This window comes from Vigna umbellata, chromosome 3, assembly GCF_029865625.1.
Source record: "Vigna umbellata cultivar VRB3 chromosome 3, Vumbellata_1.0, whole genome shotgun sequence".
Taxonomy (NCBI): domain Eukaryota; kingdom Viridiplantae; phylum Streptophyta; class Magnoliopsida; order Fabales; family Fabaceae; genus Vigna; species Vigna umbellata.
Genome location: NC_142167.1, coordinates 51,779,118 through 51,800,624, shown reverse-complemented (window position 1 = coordinate 51,800,624; position 21,507 = coordinate 51,779,118). Strand labels below are relative to the sequence as shown.

General features: G+C 32.7%; 2 protein-coding genes across 2 annotated transcripts; both read left to right on the top strand.

Moving 5' to 3' along the window:
* The first annotated feature begins 92 nt into the window (after positions 1–92).
* Positions 93–2,842, top strand: MINE1 (homolog of bacterial MinE 1). The gene is made up of 2 exons (XM_047299192.2): positions 93–298; positions 1,989–2,842. The coding sequence occupies exons 1-2, from the start codon at positions 197–199 to the stop codon at positions 2,595–2,597; spliced, it is 711 nt and encodes a 236-aa protein (XP_047155148.1). The 5' UTR covers positions 93–196; the 3' UTR covers positions 2,598–2,842.
* A 4,377-nt stretch (positions 2,843–7,219) lies between these two features.
* LOC124826370 (Transducin/WD40 repeat-like superfamily protein) lies at positions 7,220–18,543 on the top strand. Its single transcript, XM_047299189.2, has 9 exons — positions 7,220–7,385; positions 7,456–7,586; positions 8,279–8,361; positions 13,961–14,212; positions 14,436–14,508; positions 16,627–16,707; positions 16,777–16,858; positions 16,968–17,068; positions 17,846–18,543. Exons 1-9 carry the CDS (start codon positions 7,275–7,277, stop codon positions 17,922–17,924), a joined length of 993 nt encoding a protein of 330 aa, XP_047155145.1. The 5' UTR covers positions 7,220–7,274; the 3' UTR covers positions 17,925–18,543.
* Positions 18,544–21,507: the final 2,964 nt, after the last annotated feature.

The following is a 21,507-nucleotide window of genomic DNA, read 5'->3' as shown; positions in this document are numbered from 1 at the left end:
CAAATTCTCTTCTCTGAAAGAAAAAGGGAATATAGAAAAGAAAAAAAGGAATATAGAAAAGAAAAAAAGGAATATAGAAAAGAAAGGCGGGCGAAACGACGACGTAATTGGGGCGTAATAATAGCAGGGAAATTGAAGATTGTGACTGATAACATCGAAGTTCCGTTTCTCGGAGCACACTACGAAGCTATCAACAATGGCGATTTCCGGCGATCTGCGAGTCTCTGCCACTCTTCCTCTCTATCGCTTCCACTCCCACTCACCTCCACTTCGAACTGCTTTCGTCCCTTCTCCTAAGGTTTCATTTTTTCATCTCTCTATTTCCCTCTTATCTTCTCACGAATGCTTCTCACTCTCTGTCACAACATGCATGCATTCTCATTGCAATTCCACTCATGCTGAATTCAACGCTTAATTACCGGCAAACCGCACCGTTTGAGGGCTCCACAATCCGGTTAGGGTTTTTATAAAATTGCGGTGTTTTATAATGTTGTACTCAGTGGAGAGTCAAACGTGAAGCATTCAAAATAGAAACAAAGAAAAATATAGTTACCATTTTAAGATAAAATAGTAGTCTTGAAGAAACTGATGTGACCCGTTATCCGAGCTCATAAATTTTGTTTTATGTATGCATTTAGCGTCATTTGGCAATTTGGCATGATGTGATGGATGGTCTAGTGACATGTCTGGTAGAACGTGAAAACCTTACACTATAGTGGTGATTGCTTAGGTGGTGTATGCCTGATTTTTGTTAAGTATGGGCTTAGGTTCGATTTTTGACCCTTGTAAAGATTAAGACCCTATGACTATTCAGCCTTTTATGTGCTTTTTTCCAGTCGCTAGTGTGTGTGATGGAGCAGGATTGAGGGGATTGTTTGCGAAGTTGGCGAACTTTCTTGAGCTTCAAACCTGCAAACATTTATGTTAGGATCCATTTGCATGGAAGGAACTAGAGTGCCATATTGGAATTATGGGATTGTAGTCTGGGGTTTATAAGACCTCAAGCTCTCCAACTACAATCATGGACTTTCGTGGTATGGTTCTCCCGAGGATCTTATCAATTTATAGTAAGCTTACGATTTTGTTCAGGTTATGACACTTGGGCCAACCACTTTCTCTATTCTCTTCCTCGAGTGTTGACAGCCTGTGTGGTGGCTTGACCTTCTTGAATCACACAATCTTCCTCTTAATCCCTAAATCCCCCTCGACTCGACCTCTTTGAATCACTCTATCTCTCCTCACTAAGACTCTCAACTCCTCTGATAGGTTGTATAACTTGGCTGAAGTACCATTTTTTTTGGTTTTGAAACCCGTGTAGTAGACTTCTTTTGGCTTTTTCATTGAAATTCAACATCTCCTACTTTTGGAATGTCTTTTCTGCGCTTCTTTATGCTATTCTATGTTTTTTCTACCTACACAAGATTGTCTCCCGTAGAAGGTACCTGTGGTTCTAAACCAAATAATATTATAGGTGTTTTTCATATGATGGAAATCCATGCAAAGTGTTGGATTATACACTATTTTGTCTCTCTGCGATTAGTTGAATGCTATGAAAGATCTTATTAGGCTAAGTTGATATGATAGCGTGCATTCTTAAGTTGTAACTCCATTTCATGGCCCTCTAGACGAAAGTATTAGAGGAGGGCATCATTATGTTTGCATCATTTTTCATTTGATTGAAAATATTTATAACATATTCCGTTAGACATTATAGAATATATTTTGCGATTCAGTTGGAGGGGTTCAGTGTGATTACAGAGATTGTGGTAGTGCATTTATGTTTTCTGATTTTTCAGTTGTGGGGAAAGGTTCAACAAAAAGCTCTTTGATTTTCTATTTGATTAGATGTCTTTATTCAGATTTCAGATGCTCGTGGCGTAGCTTCTTGTATGTTGATAAATGCTCACATTAACCTTAATATTATTTCAAGATCTTGAAAGAAATGAAAAATGCCTTCTCGATAATGTTTCAAATTTTTTGTCTAATAGGTAGACTTTCATCGATTCTTGAATAGAGCATGTAACATCTCTGAATTCACCCCAAAATGCCCTTGCCTGACAATTGTACGATGCAATATTCGTGGGTCTTGCAAGCCAGTGGCTGCAATCCTTGGAGGTCCTAAATTCACCTCAAATTCAGTTAGTCAAGAAGCTGAAAATTTTCTCCTTGACGCTGTCAAAATGAACTTTTTTGAGCGATTAAATTTGGCTTGGAAGATAATTTTCCCATCGGCAACATCTAGAAAAAACTCTAATGCTAGAATTGCTAAGCAACGCTTGAAGATGATTTTGTTCTCTGATCGGTGTGCAGTAAGTGATGAGGCAAAGCGAAAAATTGTCAGCAATGTTGTGCGTGCTCTATCTGACTTTGTGGAAATAGAATCACAGGATAAAGTTCAGCTGAGTGTCTCTGCTGACACAGATCTTGGAACTATTTACTCTGTTACTGTGCCTGTACGGCGAGTTAAGCCAGAATATCAAGATATGGATGAATTTGGGACGATAACAAATGTTGAGTATAAGGACACTGGAGAGAGTTCCGGTTCTGTTGATGTTAGATTTGATTTCTATGTTCCAGACGAAACAACTGGATTTTGAGTTGAAAGATCTTGAATCTTGATTTCTATGAAAAGTAAGCGTTTGAAATGCTTACCAGTGAGAGCAAATGTGGAGTGGTGTATATATTTTAAAATTGAAGCTTACATTAGGTTGACACTAGATTTTGATCAGAAATTTTGTTTTTGTACTACCTATATCAGTTATTTTGGTTCGTTGCATCATTGAACTATGATATGCTGTGATTTCTTACGTAGCATTTTATGATAAGCATTTGTTTTAGTGTATGAATCGTGATTATTCATGAAATTTGTTCTACTTACGTGATTCTATATAAAATTATAACTAAGTGGTTTGTAAACATGCACCTGAATACATTTTGTATGTGTTATGTAGTTTTATGACTCAATTACCTTTTCTGCGTCCTACTTACTTTTTCATTTATTTGGTTTAATTTGATTTTTCTATTGATAAAGGTTTCAATCAAATTCTTCAATTTTAGAAATAGAATAATGTGATTATTTGAAGATTGAATCAAGTGACTCAATTTTGAAAATGTAACAATGCGATCTTTTATTGGCGGAAACATCATTAGTTTCATAAATTATTATACGTGAACTAAACAAATTATTAATATGTTAATTAAAATTATTAATATTTGATTATATTTATATGCAATGTTACATTATTTTTCTGTATTTATGTCTAATCAGTTTATTATTTATTATGGTTTGGTCAACTTTTAGTTGAAGTTGTAACAGGTTGAAAAACCATTAAGAATTATTGATCTAAGATAACATAATAAGAAATCATTTTGATGGATAATGATTTAGTGACCATCTCTTGAAACCTTTAAAGAATTATATTGAAATCACCTAAATAAGAGTTTCGTACGAAATTGCCTTTATCTTTAAAGAATCACTTTTAACTTCTCTTACCATGTAATTGTAGTTACATTAAGCAAATAACACTTGAATCCCTCAAGGAAATTACAATAATTACTCATTAAATAGGTGAACTAATCCCCAGAGTTTCATATTCTAATGCAACACTATCATATTGATCAATAACAGTCCGAATAATAAAATAAATGAATTACATACAAATATTTTATTATTTTTTTTAAAATTATATTATAAAAGAATATACATTTTTATCATAAATAATGTAAAAGAGGAAACCTAATATATTTTTATATGAAAGAAAGATACCTCCAAATTGACCTCTCTTCTAAATACCCATTTTTTTTTTAAATTTTCTCTAAAAGTGAGAAGAAAACTAATACTTTTTTTTTTCAATTATCTAAAACAAATTTATTTAAACTCAGTTTTTCTTTCCTTCTTTATTTATTTAAAACACAAAAATAAAAGTTAAAACTTACGAATCATATTACTTATAGTAGTGAAAAGACATATGTTATATTTAACATTTCATTTTAATAGTATAAAACTACCAAACTGAAATGTAACATAGATGTTAAAAAAGAACAACTAACTAAAACAAACCTTCCACAAAGAAGAGATCTACTTCTGTAGATCCATCTAACTACATCGTTGTTTCACCCTCACCTCTCGTCGGAGCAACTGTTAAAACTTCTTCCTAAGCTCACACCATTTAGGTGATCATTGCAAAGAGAATAACAACACGAAAACAAGGGTAAGCTAGATACAAGACAAATTATATGACCTTTATAACATATAGCATACATAAATAATTTATATCACATACATCAACCAAAATATCTTAACATGCAAAGACTTAGACTGACTATCTGGAAATTGTATGGAATGTCGAGTTATAGAGGTTCCTACACTTGTGGTGGCCTCTATTGCTCTGTAGAGCCATTACCAATGAGTTTCACCCTACCACTCACAAGGTTAGTCCTCAAACGCCCTTTTGCTAAATCGAGAAAGGCTCCTCAGGCTTGGACCTCATACTATTCTCATAACACGACTCATCATTCTCTACTTGAACATAGATGATCATTAGAATGTCAGGATAAACCCCATCTTAACTTCGACCATTCATACTATCAATACTTAAAACCACCATCAAGAAGTTCCTCCTTGGAACTCATTTTCACAACTTTGAAATTATTGATATCACTTCACCTTTACATTGAATCCATTTGAAACCATATACATATATTCCTTCACTTTCACATTGCATAATATACCAATCACGCCTTAAAGTATCAATGTAATTATCCTTCATTAAGAAGATAAGAGAAGAGAACACAAAACTCATCATCGTCATATATCATAAATAATCATATACATAACCTTGTTTCCAATTCATATTATAAATAAATTCATACTTCACAATAAGTATTATAAACCAATCATTCAAACAATCACATATATTGAATATACCTTAGGAAGTATATAAAAACTTAGTTGAAAATCTTATATTTTTGCTTAGTCACCAAGTCTGCTCGCTTAGCTAAAAGTTTTTGCTAGCTGACTTGCTCAACCACCATGACTCGCTCTATGAACACAGAAACAATTAGTTTTGCTCGCTCAACGACTACACCCACTAGCAACTAGAAGTGTTCTGCTCGCTCAACGGATACACTCGCTCAACTAGATTGCATAATTCTACAGCACCAAAATTGAAAAATTTGCACCCTTCAACTACTTATGACCTTTCCTATGCATATTTCCCAACTTCTAACATTCCTAATTTGATTTCAAAACTAAAATGATCCTAAACAAATGTGTATCATCCAACTTAAACTAGTTCTTAACTGTTTTACAATAAGATTTTAACTTAAAAACAACTAAACTCTCACCTTAAAGACCAAAATTTAATTCTACAAGTTCTAGCTCATTTTTTTTATCAACTTAAGGGCTCTAACAAGTCAGAAATGCCAATACCCTCAAAAATGACCATTTTGACACATAACTTAAAATTCAAAATCTCACTAGTTCAAACCCCCAAAATACACTTGAACAACTTTGCAAATACTCCAAAATGACTACTACTCAATTCTAACACACATATAAACTAATTCTCGTCCAAAACAAGTTATAAATGACCAAATAACAGCCTTAAAATAATTGCTTCTTCACCCTAACACCTATTTCTCAAACTCACCTATCAAAACCTCCATTTTTAGCTACACCACCCATGTATTTGATCCCTCTTCCCTCCAAACACTTTGAATTTAAAATTTCCAACATAAAAAAACTTCATATTACATCATTCAAGACAACAAAGACATCCAATTTCATCATATCAAACATAGGTCATACAATACAATAACATACACATATAATTGAACTAACATAACATAATTACTCAAATTAATACTCAATAAAGTTAATAAGCAAATAACCACTAAACTTGCAAGACAATTATAGTTAATGATAAGACATCTAGCTTCCCTGACCTTATATTGGAGCAACAAAGCTCTATAAACACCGAACCATTTCCTAGAGCTCAATGAACTTTAGAAATGCCTACAAAACATTGAACAAATATCAAAGAGAGTTCTTAAGACCTATGATCAACAGGAAATTAGGAAAAGACATTACAATTCACATGTGACAAGAGATCATCAAGCATAATCTCAATTAAGAACGAAAAGAGAAAAAAAACTGAAACTTACTTACTCTATTGAAGTAACTGATCGGGTAGAAATGTAGACCTTGTTGCCGTGATCGTTTAGGTACCTCTTGATTCTTAGAAAAATGACTCAGAGTTAGAATTCTTAGAGAGAAGGTAAAAAACTCTAAAAAAGTGGTTTCTAGAGAAATGATAAGTTTTAAAATAATGAAACTCGTTTATAACAAAACTATTTATAAATAAACCACTTAATATTAAAATGACTAAATCTCACTATTTTTAAACTACTACCACTTCAAAAATACCATTTTCTGGGGTTTTATACTATTTACACTTGTATATTTTTATTATAGGAAAACATTTATTTGTATCATAATTATTGAAATAAAAAATATTATTAAATTATATACATTTTTTAATTATTAAATAAAAATATCATTAAAGTATAAAATTACAAATAAATCTTTTTTATAATTTTATTATAAGTATTTTTATTGTGTAAATAATCTTTTTATTATGAATAATTATCTGATTAAAAAAAGTAATTATTAAAAAGTAAAATAAAAATAAAAATTATATACATAAAAAAAATCTCGTTAGTGAAAACATACAGGTCCATACATACTTTTCTATGATAAAAAAAGAATGAAATTATAATTATAAAAATAAATATAAATAATTTTTATAATTTAATTATAGACAATTTTTATTTATGTTGTAGATTACTTTTATGTAACTTGAAAAAGTGGATAAATTTAAAAAAAAAATAGTCAAAATTTAAAAAGAAAATGTCACTTGAAAGGTAAAATTGAAAAACAAATACGAACAAGAAAAAAAATGAATCCTTTAATATATAGGTTTAAGATATAAAAACAAAATAATTGTTATAACAAATAATTATAAAAATAAATAATTATTATATTTTATTATAGGTAATTTTTTATTGTGTAAATAATTTTTTGATGATAACTAGTTATTTTGAATTTAAAAAAGTAGGTAAATTGTAAAAACATTGTACAAAAATTAATGTGCTTTACTTGGACATGCCCATATATGTAAAGTATTTCCACTGCTGTATGTATATTCCTGCCATTTGTAGGGGGGAAATTCAAATCCAAGCTTGGAGCTTCAGTTTTGAAGTCATCCAAAAGAATGAAGGATGATTCGTTCGAATTGAGGTTGGAGAAAGGAGTAGAGGACGCAATTTCTCGGACAAGATTCGCGCCCCACTCCAACAACCTTCTCATATCTTCTTGGGATTCGGTAAGTTTCTTCTTGATCTTAACCTTTCCCCTTTCCTTCTCGCCATTTGCTGAATCTGAATCCGAAACAGACTCTCCGCCTCTACGACGTGGACGCATCGCTCCTCCGACTCGAAGCTCCTTCGCAGTCTCCTCTTCTTGATTGCTGCTTCCAGGACGACGTGGTTGCTTTTGCCGTCTCCTCCGACGGTTTAATCCGAAGGTCTTCTTAATTTTCCTTCATAAAAATAAACTTTAACTTATTCCTCTTTGTTTTCTTCTACTGTAATCACTGTCAGATGAATAAACTAAAGTGTAGGAAGTCAAAAATTTATTCGCCTAGAGAAGAAACTGAGTTGGTTCATTGTTATTTCTTAGTCATCAAATTATTCATTGCTAGGTACATTTATTATGCATATGAAATTAGTGGTCTTAAATAATCATTAAATTGATGAAATTTCATAAGTAGTTCCTAAAGTGATGAGCATCCGGAAATTTAATCCCTATTTTAATTTTTTTTTGGAGGGACTAATTGAAGATTATTTTCAGTACTTGAGGGTCTGTGTCTAATATTGTGATGGCTATTTATATAATTTGCTTAGTTTAAAGACTACACTGGAGAAGGTGATAGTTTGGGGATCAAATTGGTGGTTTATTATGAAATTAAGTTACCGAAGTGTTGTTTTTATTATTGCTTAATGGGTTTGGAAAATAAAAAATATAGATAGGATGACATTTTGTAATCATAAATGATTAATTATTAATAAAAGCATATTTACTGGAAATAAAATTGGAAAACAAGATAACCAAAGTCCTTTGGATTTCATTAGTTTCGTATATGATGTGATATATGATGAATTTCTACAATGTTTCAAATGTGTTGTTTTTTGACTCCTTTAGAGCTAAACTTTCTAGGTATGACTTGCATTCAGGACTTGTTGATACAGTGGGTTGTCACAATGATATGGCAACATGCATTGGATATTCTAATGAAACTTGTAAGCTAAGCTACAGATACGATGCCTCTACTCATTTCTTTTAATAGCATGGATAATTTGTTCTGTTTTTAATTATTTGTATGGTATTGAAAGGCCATATTAGCTATTAATATGGAATCTTCACACTTCCTTCCTGCCGTTCCACTCTTACCCAACCTGAGAGGTAGCCCTTAGGTTTTTACAGTTACATGAACAGAATACAACAAGGATTGTGTTAGAGATAAATACTAATATCGAACATGTCCGAGTTACACACCCTTGCATGCCTTGACACACATGACAAAGGAGTTTTAGATCTGATTGCACCACTACTATTCCCTTGAAGTTGATCAACTTTAACTTGGACGTGAGGCAAACTGAAGCTTTGCCCATCAACTCCACTTGGGTGTGTTCTTGGTTTCTTAGATGGCCCAGGAAGAGATGGTGATGTGGGAGCTACCTCAAACAAAACATTACTAAAATTGTTTTTAAGCATTGTTGGAGAGATAATTTCTTTGCACGACATTTGTATTGTATATCTGTACCTCCAATGTACATGTTTGTTGGTATTTGAACGTCACAAGATGACTGTAGCCAAGGGAGTAATAAGTGAAAAATTCCTTCCAACCCTTATCTAACCAAACATTACCAACACCGTCTTTAGTCCAACATAGTTCCCATTCAATGCCATTGGGAACCTTGAGAAACAGGGGGTTTAACAATCTACCACCATATTTCTGAGTGAACTCCTTTGGAATCATAATTTTTCCCTCTTGGAGAGTAGTATCCCTAATAATCTTGAAGAAGCAGAACTCAGAGGGAAGAGGATCAATTCCTGGGCAAGAAGTCATGACTGATGTGACTCGATTGGGTTAAGAGGTCTCTGAGGTGAAACTCAGCAGGTAGCTAGCACTCTTCAAGGAGTGAGGGGGAAAAGTGAGCAAGGGAAAAACGCGAGCGACAACTACTAAATCGCATAGACAAAGTGCAAAGCTCAGTGAACCGTAGGAGACTAACAAAGAAGAAGAGCTTCGTCAGTCAACCTTGTCTACCGATTCTCCTCTTTTACCACTGGAACCCTACAAAAGACGATAACACGATTCATAAATATGAGGGTTGATCGTTGAACCCCCTATTTCTCAAGATTCCCTATGGCATTGAATGGGAACTATGTTGGACTAAAGACGATGCTGGTAATGTTTGGTTAGATAAGGGTTGGAAGGAATTTTCCACTTATTACTCCCTTGGTTACGACCATCTTGTGATGTTCAAATACCAACACACATGTACATTGGAGGTACATATATACAATACAAATGTTGTACAAATAAATTATCCCTCCAACAATGCTCAACAATTTTAGTAATGTTTTGTTTGAGGTAGCTCCAACATTACCATCTCTTCTTGGGCCATCTAAAAACCAAGGGCACACCCAAGTGGAGTTGTTGGGCAAAGCTCTAGTTTACCTCAGCACGTCCAAGTTAAAGTTGATCAGCTTCAAGGGAATAGTAGTGGTGCAACCAGATCTGAAACTCCTTCTTTTATGGTTACCATGAAGGATTCATATGTGAATGGATATTTTCTAGTCATTCTGTCCATCTTTGCTAAAAAGTATTTAAAGGAAATCGGACGACAAGATATCCTCTTCTAAGTCTTGGATGGGAGAACCTAGCACGTGACATTAAAGGATGGCAAATTTTCTAAGGGATGGAGGACTTTTGAGACGAATGAGAAATTGAATTTTTGAAATAAAAAATAATTCTTCCTTGAATGTCAGGCTAGAGAATCCTAGAGATCCTCCTCTAGCCACCTTCCAAGCACACCTCCTTCATTTCCATTCTCCATTTGTGCTTCATGAATATTCTCTCTCCTCCACGCAACATACTACATTCATCTTGCATCAGCTTTCGACACGCACATCAGCTGCCACATCTTCACCTGCGTGGCTCGCTTATTGCGCTACATCATTTTCTCTCTTGAATCAGCACATCAGAGAGCTACATTTTCATTTCTCACTTTGTCTTCTTCGAGTCATCATTTTCTCGAGAGAGCAGCGTAACATCCTATTTTAATAGTATAAAACTACTAAAATGAAACGTTACATAAATGCTAAAAGAACAACTAGGTAAAACAAACCTTCTACAAAGAAGAGATCTACTTCTGTAGATCCATCTAACTACACCTCTGCTTCTCTCTCACCTCTCGCTAGAGCAACTGTAGAGATTGTCTCCCTAAGCTCACACCATTTAGGTGTCATTGCAAAAGAGAAGAACAACACGAAGCTAGATACACAAGCAATACATTATAAGTTTAAAGCATTTCATACAAGAATCATATATAATTTAATACGACCCAAACATCTTAGCATGCAATGACCTATATTGACTGTTTGGACTTAGAATAAATGTCGAGCTATGGCGGGTTGTGCACTTGTGGTAGCTTCTACTGCTTTGCAAAGCCATTGGCAATGAGTTTTACCTTACCACACTCACAATGTTAGTCTGTTCTATGCCTTGGATCATACTGGAAGTAGCCAAGACTAAGACCTCTTGCTACTCTCACTACATCTGTCAATCCTCTCTATTTGAGAATGAATGACCATTAGAGTGTCAGGATAACCCTCAAGACTAAGCTTCCCGCATTCAGATTAACAACACTTGAAACTACACCAAGAATTCCACCTTGGAACTCACTTTACCAATCGTGAAACCATTTGAAGTCATACATATATCCATATACGTTCACATTGAATCCTAACATATAACATCATTGATCATACATCAAATACATACATAATCTCAAGAATAAACCATCATATAATACAATAGATACTTCTACACCATCCTCAAAGTCAAAGCATAGCTCAAAGTTATCAGAAAACAAAGAAAGAAAGAATCAAAACATGTTCTGGACTGGTCGCTCAGCGCACAAGCTTGCTATGAGAAATCAGAAATAGTGGGTTTTGCTCGCTATGCGAAAACAAAAATAGTGGGTTCTGCTTGTTAAGCGATTACACTCGCTCAGTTAGAAGTGTTATGCTCGCTCAGCTAGATTGCATAATTCTGCAGCACCAAAACTGCAGAATTTGCACCCCTCAACTACTCATGACCTATTCTGTGTATCTTTTCCAACTTGTAACACTCCTAGATTGTATTCTAAACTAAAATTGACCTAACCAAATGTATCTAAACCAACATAAACTCGTTTTAAACTGATTGACCACAAGATTTCAATCCAAAATTAACCAAAACCTCACTTTAGAGAACCAAATTGAATTCCACAACCTATAGCTTATTTTTAAGCAACTTAGGGACTCCAACAAGTCACAAATGACTTACTAACACCCTCCAAAGTGACCATTTATATACAGAACCTAGAATTCAAATTCTCATTAGTTCAAACCCCCAAAAACTAGTTCCAAACCCCCAAAAACTAGTTCCAAACTAAGCTAAACTCCACCTATCAACCACCAAACACTCTTACATCAGATTTCCCCCATTTCAACATCAAAACCAGCTCTAAATGACCAAATAACTAACTCCCAAACCTCTGTTTTTCCTTCCTAACTCTTGTATCAAAATTCACATGTCAAAACCCCTTATTTGAACTGTAAACCTTCTAAAACCATCACATTGACCCATACCAATTTCCCTATCAGATTTATACCAACTTATGGTGCTAACAAACCCCAAATGACATATAAACAAACCTGCAATACCAGATTTCTCCATCCAAACACTATCTCACCAAAATGCATATCAAAACCTCCATTTTAACTACCAAAATTCCTAGATTTTCAACTCCTTATTCCATAAACTTTACAACACACATTCCAATCAGTAATACAACATATTCACATACAATTCATGACCAAAATATCATCCAAGATAACTCACATCAACATTTCATCATCAAATACTCAAACACACCCATTTAAACGAGTTAACACTAGCACAAAAACAAAAATCACACCAAATCAGTTTAATACACATATAAACACCAAACTTACACCACAAACATCAATTAAAGAAAAATCTAGCTTCCCTTACCTCACAAGAAAACTGCTCAAATCAAAGAACAATCTGTCGATTACTTGAAACGAAAGAAATCTCTAGATGAACCTACGAAACACCAAATTGAAAACGGACAAAGTCCTTAGAACTCTAGATGAACCAAGAATGAGTAGGAGAAGCATGATCACACATGCAACGACACTTGCTGCTTCCAAAAACATATTAGGAATAAAAGAGGAAAAAGGAGTTGAAACTTACTTGCTCTATAGCAGAAATTGATCGGTTAGATGTGGAGATAACTCAGCTGTGATCTCCTAAGAACTTCCTGATCTTCAAGTAGATGATCGACGAGTAAGAAAACTTAGAGAGATGGTAGAGAGAGTTTAGAGAATAGTTCTAGAGAGATGAATAATGTTTGAAGTAATGAGACGAGTTTAAGAAATTCTATTTATATGATCAAATTATTTTAATTTTATAATAGTTGGTATCGTTATTTTAAAACACCTATCAACTCTAATACTCTATTTTCTAGGTTCTTACAAGAAGCAGCCACAACTCCATTTCAGGTTTCTCTAGCATCATCTTAGATCCATATCTTCCATTTTTATCAACATTCAAACATCTTCTTCTCCATTTCCTACCTCATCGAACCTTACAACCTATTTTGCTAGGGTTTCCTTCGTAAAACACCTTTTTCATCGATTTCAATTGTTTAAATCCTCATTTGCACCGATCAAACTCCTTTCTACGGTTCAATCTTCATTTTACACTGGTTAATCGGTTCAGTCTAGGGTTACTTCATCTTTTAGGGTTTTCCACCGAACAAAACCTAGTTCTTAGGGTTTCTATGAGTTCGATCTTAGTTTTGGTCCGCTAGTTTTCGATTTAGCATTTATCCTTCGAACTTAAGGTTTCGCCTAAGGTCCGCGTATCGTGTCGCGTTTAGTCTTCATCATTTTACCATTCTGTTGCGTTATTCTTCATTGGAGGAAGCTTTGAGGAGGTTTAAATCGCGTTCGTATCGCTTCAATCAGCCTCTCCTTGGAGCCTTCGCTCATCAAGTGGTATTAGAGCTCCAGTTTGTCCACGGTACAAGAGATAAGTATCTCTGTCTTTGTTTCGAGTTTTGTTTTTCAATTTTTTGTTCATTTGATTCAGTCGTGTGTTGATTCTGAGTCGTGTTTCTGTTTTGAGGTTTGTTAATTCTTGTTTTAAAACTAGCATTTATTTTTGTTCATTTTCCGTGTTGGTAGTTACATTTCCTTTATGCTCTTGAGTCTCTCTTCAATTTCGACTTCTCTCCTTATCCTCTAGATTCCTTCCTTAGTAGGAAGGCCTTACGAGTTGTGAGGCTTCCTACACACATCTCTCTTCCACTTAAACACATCAAACACCTCCTTTCAACCTCATTTCCGCTGCACTGGTTTTCTTTGCTGTTTATCTCTGATTTTGGAGCCTCTTCTTCGTGGTTCATGCTTGGAGGAGCTTCCATCATCATGAAGATAAAATTATTGAGATGCCAGGTTTAGGAAACTTAAAGTTGTATTATAGCCATGCTGTATTGTCTTTTAAAAAGTTCATATTATTCTTGGTCTTGTTTATTGCAGGTCAGTTGGTCACATCTGGATTTGACAAGAAGTTATTGTTATGGGATATGCATATGGAGAAGGCTTCTTCGTGGTTGAGAAGTCTAGAGGCAGAGGTGAACTCCATGTCTGTATGTGGGTTTAATCTTGTTGTATCCATTGGAGCATCAGTGCATGTTTATGATTTACGTAACTTTGACAAACCAGTTTTGTCAAAGGAAGCGTTCAATGGAACACACTCAAGATGTGTCAGTTCAATTCCAAATGCCGAAGGTATGAACTATGTAGTCTTATTTTATTTAGTCAAATTAGGAAAATTGCTGCTCTTCTTTTTGACCCACTAAGAACATTTTTCAAGTTTAATCACATTTTTAGTTATTGGTTTTCTAGACGCCTTTAATATCTGAGATTTAGAATTGCTAACGACTTGTTCATAGGCAATAAATCAGAAATCAGAGTTTAGGCAGAGTTTAAATTAAATCTGATGCATTTGCAGGGTTTGCCCTTGGGTCTGTAGATGGACGAGTATCACTGCAGATTTCCTATCCATCCAGTTCAGATGACATTGGGTCAGTTTTAGAAGAACATTTTACATTTCATATATGCATTTGTTAAAATTAATGATACATTATATTTGATTGTCGTCTTTTACCTTTCTTTGTCGTTGCGACAGACGAGTACACTTTAGTTGTTTTAAGTTTATAACTTATTACTCACACCTATATTTCTTTTTGTAATCTTGTAAGCATTCCATTCGTGTTCAGGAAAAATTCAATAATGGATGAGAAACTAGAGTTATTTAAATGTGCATAATTTTGTCTAACAGCCACATTTTTTATTTGTCAATTACTGGTTTGATATGATTTTGGATTGGAGTTGATGGTTTCCATGTCATGAAACACAGACACTTCAAAATAGTACTTGTATAGGCACTTCACATGCTTGTAGCTATATTTTAAAATTTTGATTTTGTTAACTTTTATACTTGTCTAATTATGGGAAAAAGGTTATTAGAGACACTAAAACACTCGTAGTCATATTTTACATTTTTTTTCACCATTATTTTTAATTTATATACCTATCCTGTTAGGGCCAAAGTAATTGACAATTGATTAAGACAAGAAACATTATTGAATATCAATTTGGGTTGCTTAAGAGGTCAACCTTGAAAACAACATACTTCTTGTGATACTTAATGCACAGATATTGGAGAAATCAAAAAGATTATTATTTGGTCTTCATTCACATGGGAAAGTATATAATTAGGTGTCAAGTGTCAAGTGTCAAGTGATGTTTTATGAAGGATCTTAGGAAAGAAAGGAAATTGTATTTTGCACATATTCGAGTGTTGAGTAGTCAAAGACGTTTACGAGGAGGTAACGACTTAGGTGAGAATATAATATGTTGTGGCTGTAGTTTTTCTAATAACCACAAGAATATACCAAGGGTTAATTCTGAACCCTTTCTCTTTATTTATTGTCTTGGACGTCCGTAGCAAATCCAATAGCTGGTGCTACTATGCATGTTTTTTGTACCAATATAGATCTGGGTTTTTGGTTGTAGGAGATAAATGAGAAATTTGAGATTTGGGCACAAGCTTTGAAAGATCATGACTTTTTCTTAGGAGTAAGACATATTGACGAAATGTAAGTTTAACAAGAGGTACAACAACGACCCCAAGTGTAGAGTTAGCTATAGCTTGGGGAGCATACTTTAGCTCAACTCAAACAATTTAAATATCTAGTGCCCATCAAAGAGGACAAAGAGAAATAAAGAGAGGCAAATCATAGGGTTCAACTAAAATGAATAAAATGGGGGAGGAATAGCACTGATGCTTAAAGGACAACTTTTCTGCAATGCTATAAACCCTACGATATTGAGGCAGTAAAAGGTCAACAAGAGAATAAACTCCAAGAGAATAAACAAGATAGAATCAGAACTGAACACATTTGAGAAAAAGTTGGGGGTAATACTCATTATGGAAAAATATAGAAGAGTAGATTTGATGGAGGCTAATCCAGTTGCAAGATACGAAGACCAAGAAAAACTAAGGGGCAAAAATCCATGGATTTAGATGCCAATAATGTGTTTATATGACATGATTTATTTCAAAATATTATGATGTCATCTAGTCCATGTAGTCTACACAACCTAGTGAGAAAAGGATGTTGTGATCGATGTCATAATAATTAGATAACTTATAGCATTTTTTATGTTCGCTTTTATAACTTTGATTCTCTCTTTTGATTAGAGATTTGTGTTTATGCTAAATTTATACCAACAGGATATTGTCGTCTTTTTGTCCTATAATTTTTAAAATTTGTCATATCCCTGTGTTTGTGTTGAATCGTATATACGCGACCATTGAACACATTAAGACAAAATCTTTGGTGTTTGATTCGCATTTTGAGGTCATGAGGGGAAGGTGTGATGTTCACTGTCTAAGTGTTAGTACAACACTGATAAAACTGACATTTGCAACATGTTTCCGTATTCTTTTTTCCAGCTACCATTGACCAATTGCAAAGTTTCTTTAGCATTAGATTCCTTCATAACAATATCTAAACTGTGCATCTACTTATTGTTTGATTAGGACCCTAATGTTTTATGTTGGAAAACACGAGTTTGCAGATTGTTCTTAAGGACAGTCACAGTTTCTCACGATTTGCTTTATCAAATCCTCGCAGATATATATTCCGGTGTCATCCAAAATCAAAGGATGGACGGCATTACTTTGTATCAGTGAATGACATTGCATTCAGTCCACTGTATGTACCTTTTTATAAATGTTGCATTATAAGTTAACAAAAGTCAAAATTTGATTATGTTCTGTTCAGTGTATGTGGTGCTTTTGTCACTGGTGACAATGAAGGTTATGTTACCATGTGGGATGCTGGAAGTAAGAGAAGACTAGTCGAGGTACTTGCCTGTTAATTTCACAAATGTAATCATTTTAGTGTTGGTAAATTGTAATAGGTTCAATGGTTTCCTTGCTTTACTAATTACTACCAATATTTATCAATATCAGCTGCCGAGGTACTCAAATAGTGTAGCATCCTTGTCATACAACCACGTGGGAGAGCTTCTAGCTGTAGCATCAAGCTATACTTACCAAGAAGCAAATGAAATGTGAGTAGTTTTTATCTTCTTTTCGTCCTTAGCACATTTCTTCTATAGTAAATTTGAAACCTGATGTTCTGTTCCGATGTTACCATTGTCATTGAAATTTTTTAGAATTTTATGCTTCATAATGATCAAGGAGTCAGACAACGAGTTTCATATTATTTTACACTTAAGTGTGTCTAAACATCCTTTGATCATAGTATTAGCCAACGTGTAATAAGGGAATTAAAAGGTTTTAGCTACAATTTTTTTTATTTTATTGATAGAAAGCCTTTTTTTAGCAGATTAAAGAAAATGCCTAAGATGATCGTGAGATTTGGAATTTCCATCACCTGAATCATTGATTCATTTCATGCTTTGGATTGTTGAAATTTCTATATCTGCTGGATATCCTAAAATATGAGAATGGGTTATCCTTTTCTTTATTTTGTTTCTGGATCAAGAAGTTTTACTTCCCACTGTTTAACTCACTAATGGGATATAGCTAGTCTTGCTATGACCTTGTAGTTCGTACGTTTTATTGATTTTAAATATTAACTTTGGTTGTTGTACATTTCATTTTCCATTTAAATCACGATAATACTTCATCTCATTACACTTAAACCAAGAAAGGCCTTGATAGCTGTAATATCATGCTGCATACTAAACGACTTAATTACTTCGTAAACAGCTAGGCAATAAACAAACCCAGGCCTTGCTACTAGAAACTAAACATGAAAATATCATTTTTTGAGTCAAGCCTTTATTCTATTACTCTGACTATTGCCTCTTTGCTACTGACAGAGAAAAACCACCTCGTGTATTCATCCATAAAATGGACGAAGTTGACACGGCATCAATTTCTGCTGGAAGAAAAAGTTAAGCACTTATGGCTATGCTTGCCAACGAAGGCAAGCGGTTATTCCTTTGCAATTTATTTTTGAAACAGGAATTTTAGGTTTATATGTTGGCGTTTTTTCTTTCACTCGGTCATTTGCCTGGTTTTCATACTTTTTTTCTAACGTGAGAAACCTCATTTCACGGAATGATCGTAAAATGATATTGCCATTGTGAAAAATGCTTCATCTGTACAAAATCTCATAGATGAAGTGAGATTGGAAAGGAAAGTAGTTTAGGCATGTTTTTCTTTTAGTCTTACTTGGGACTTTTGACTAAATGGGTTTTGCCATAATGAGTCAAATGTGAAGTAAATTAACAGATTTGTGTTGATCGCCCGAGGCAAGTGGAGGAGCACCGGTGAGGAAAATATATTACATAGTTTTGAATTCTGTAGAAAAGGATGAAGTCAAGAAAAATATTGGAGGAAAGTATTGAGAGAGATGGATAATAAATAATCATTAAAATTTTGTTTTCTTATTCGTGTTTTGATAACTTTACATTCATGTAATCGACTTTATCTAGTTAGATAGTGATGCTCTTGATGTAAAATGTATCATGACTTTAGAAAAGTTAATTATTATTAATTCTGTTTGAAAGGAATAGGCATCAAAACTGGAAAGTGACAAATTCATTACAATAGAAGATCTCCACATTTCACGCCCGTTCACACTCGTCAATGAAGTAAAAAAATCTTTTAAATTTGTTAAGTGTAACATTCTTTTTAATAGTCCAAACCATTAAGTGAAATAAACAAATTGATAAACAAATGCATAAATTAGATATTATTACAATTATCAAAAAAGTATAATTATAATAATCAAAAGATATGTTTACAACAAGAGTGATTTAAATACAAAAGTTATAAAACTGAAGGTTTTTCAAAAAGGTTGAAATCTATTGAACTACAATCCTATACTATTAAGCTCCACCATCATATTCTAGAGGTAGTTTAACACTTGTTTCCTTATTTGTATATATCAAAAAAGGCACAAACATAAAATAGACCAATAACAAGAAGATGGTAAGCTAATATATAAAAGAGACATCATATAATCTTTAATTAAGCAATAAACTAAGCAATTTATACCATTGTAATCCACAAGTCACTTTGAAAAAGATCCATTAGATTTGGAAGTTTTAGCACTTGCAATGGATAACCTAAATCCACAAGGTTAATTCTATATAGATCCTTAGAATTATAAAGTGTTCTTTTAACTAGATCTTCTATTATTCTAAATTCCTAATTCATTCTCTTATATATGAGTATGAATGATTAGTAGAATGTTAAGATAACTTCCATTTTTGAGTCCTTACTTCAAATGCACACTTAAAAAATCATACAATACAAAGATTTTCTCGGTGGAATCCCATCATCATCATCATAGTTTTATACAACATTATATTCCAAAATTCATATCATCCCTAAACATTTATTTAATATAACTTAGCAAGCAATACATATTCAAATTAGTTAAGGGTTTTGAGAATAAAATTGAATCTTCTACAAAACTCCAAAAATTATTTTCTTGCATTCAAATTAAAGATAATTGAATCAAGAACATAAAGTAAAAAAAATCAATCCAATTAGGTACCTGTAGGAAAAATTATGCACTAAACAAGTGATAAAGGTCAAAATTGTCAATAACTTAATATATGGGAACCTTACACGAAAAACTGCTCTCACTGTAGATCTCTAAATAAATATTTGCCCATCAAAGTAAAGAGCTATGTGTCTAGTACCCTTTACTAAAAATTTAGCGTGATCCAACCGTTAACGAAATGAGAATTTAAATATATTTGAAATGACTCAAAATAGAAAAATCTAACTTGCACAACTAGAAAATTCTCCCCAACGAGAATTGTTGCCCAAAAGCAAGCCAAAATTAATTTTGGCACTCCAATGAGCAATGAGCTCGTCTAACGAGTTTGCATAATGCACAAACTCAAATTTGTAATTTGTATGTTTTTGACAAAGTAAAATTCATTAAATGCTTCTAACAAGTCTCAAACACACCAAAAATCGCATTAAGACAATTTATGTTAGATAACAACATCAATTTCATAATTTCATTAATCAATCCATATACAATAATATATAACATCTTGACCCTTTAATTTCACAACATAAAGAAAAAACTTGCAACCAAATTCGTCTATCTCAATTCATTTAACTACCAAACAACAAACATACCCAATAGTCATAGAATTTCAGTTTCAATCATAACCAAAATCAATTGAAATTAAACCAATAATTAACTAAAATTAACTTTTCTCAACTTTGAAAGACAACTCAAACTCTAAGACTCCAAAATGCTTTCGAGCCCGCAAAAACTCTACAATAACATAGAGATAGCGAAAAAGAAGCAATGAGACTGAACCAAACAAACCATTGATTAGTGAGGTGGGAAAACCAAGATTATAGGAATACATGCAACCAAAAAGAATTACATGCACGATCCAACAACTTGATATCAAAGATGAAAGTGGGAAGAAAACGTTCTCATGATTTACTGTTTTCTAATGCAATTACTAGTTTTGTCTATTTTAAATAAAATAATTTTCTATAAAAAAAGATTACAATTTGAGTTTTTATTTTTAAAAATATTATAATCATACATTTTTTGTTTTATTTTTTCTTAATTAGTTTTGTTAATGTTAAATGTTTTGGTCAATAATTTATGTGGTAAACAGTTTGTAAAAACATCATTCAAAGTATTTTTATTAATATTTTATGATCTTTAAAACTTTGATTCTTTTAATTCATATGGGCAGTAGGATAACCGAATCTAAATCTTCGGGCATTTATCGTGATTCTCCAATTAGCACGATTCAGTAATTTACATTTTTCAATTTACCGACTTTGAAAAGAAATTTGTTACGCCGGTTTATTTCTTTTTTGTTTTAATGAAAATTTATTAAATTATAAAATAAATTTTATTAAAAATAATATAAAACAAATAATTTTTATAATTTTTATTATTAATTATCTTTTTATTATAAATAATTATTTACATTAAAAAAGTAATCAAAAAATAAAATAATAAAATAATAAAATAATAATTTTAATTTATAAAACAACTAAATTTAAATGAACAATTATTTAAAAATTAAAAATAAAATATAATTAATTTAATTTAATTTAATTTAAAATAAAGTTACTTAAAATAAAATTGAAAAGAAAAATATATACCCGGAAAAAAACGAATTCCTTTTATTTTATATATAGACAAGATAAAGTTGTATTTGAATTAAGTTTTTTTAGAAGTTTATAAATTCCTGCAACTTATAAGATACTTATAACTTTTTTTAGTAATAATATATAATCTTATCAGTTTTAATGATGAATATGGATTGAGGTAAAGTCTAACCTTATCAGGTAAAAGTATTTATTGAATAATCTCTCACACTGAAAGCAGGTTTTGATCAACAACTTTTCTATAATATATGATTTTATTTGTGATTTTAGGATATTTTACCGGCTTTAAGATTGCTATTTCAAATGACCTTTTTTTATAAAAAAATGTATGTTTTATTTATTTGTCGTAAGAATTTCAAGTAGGTTATCT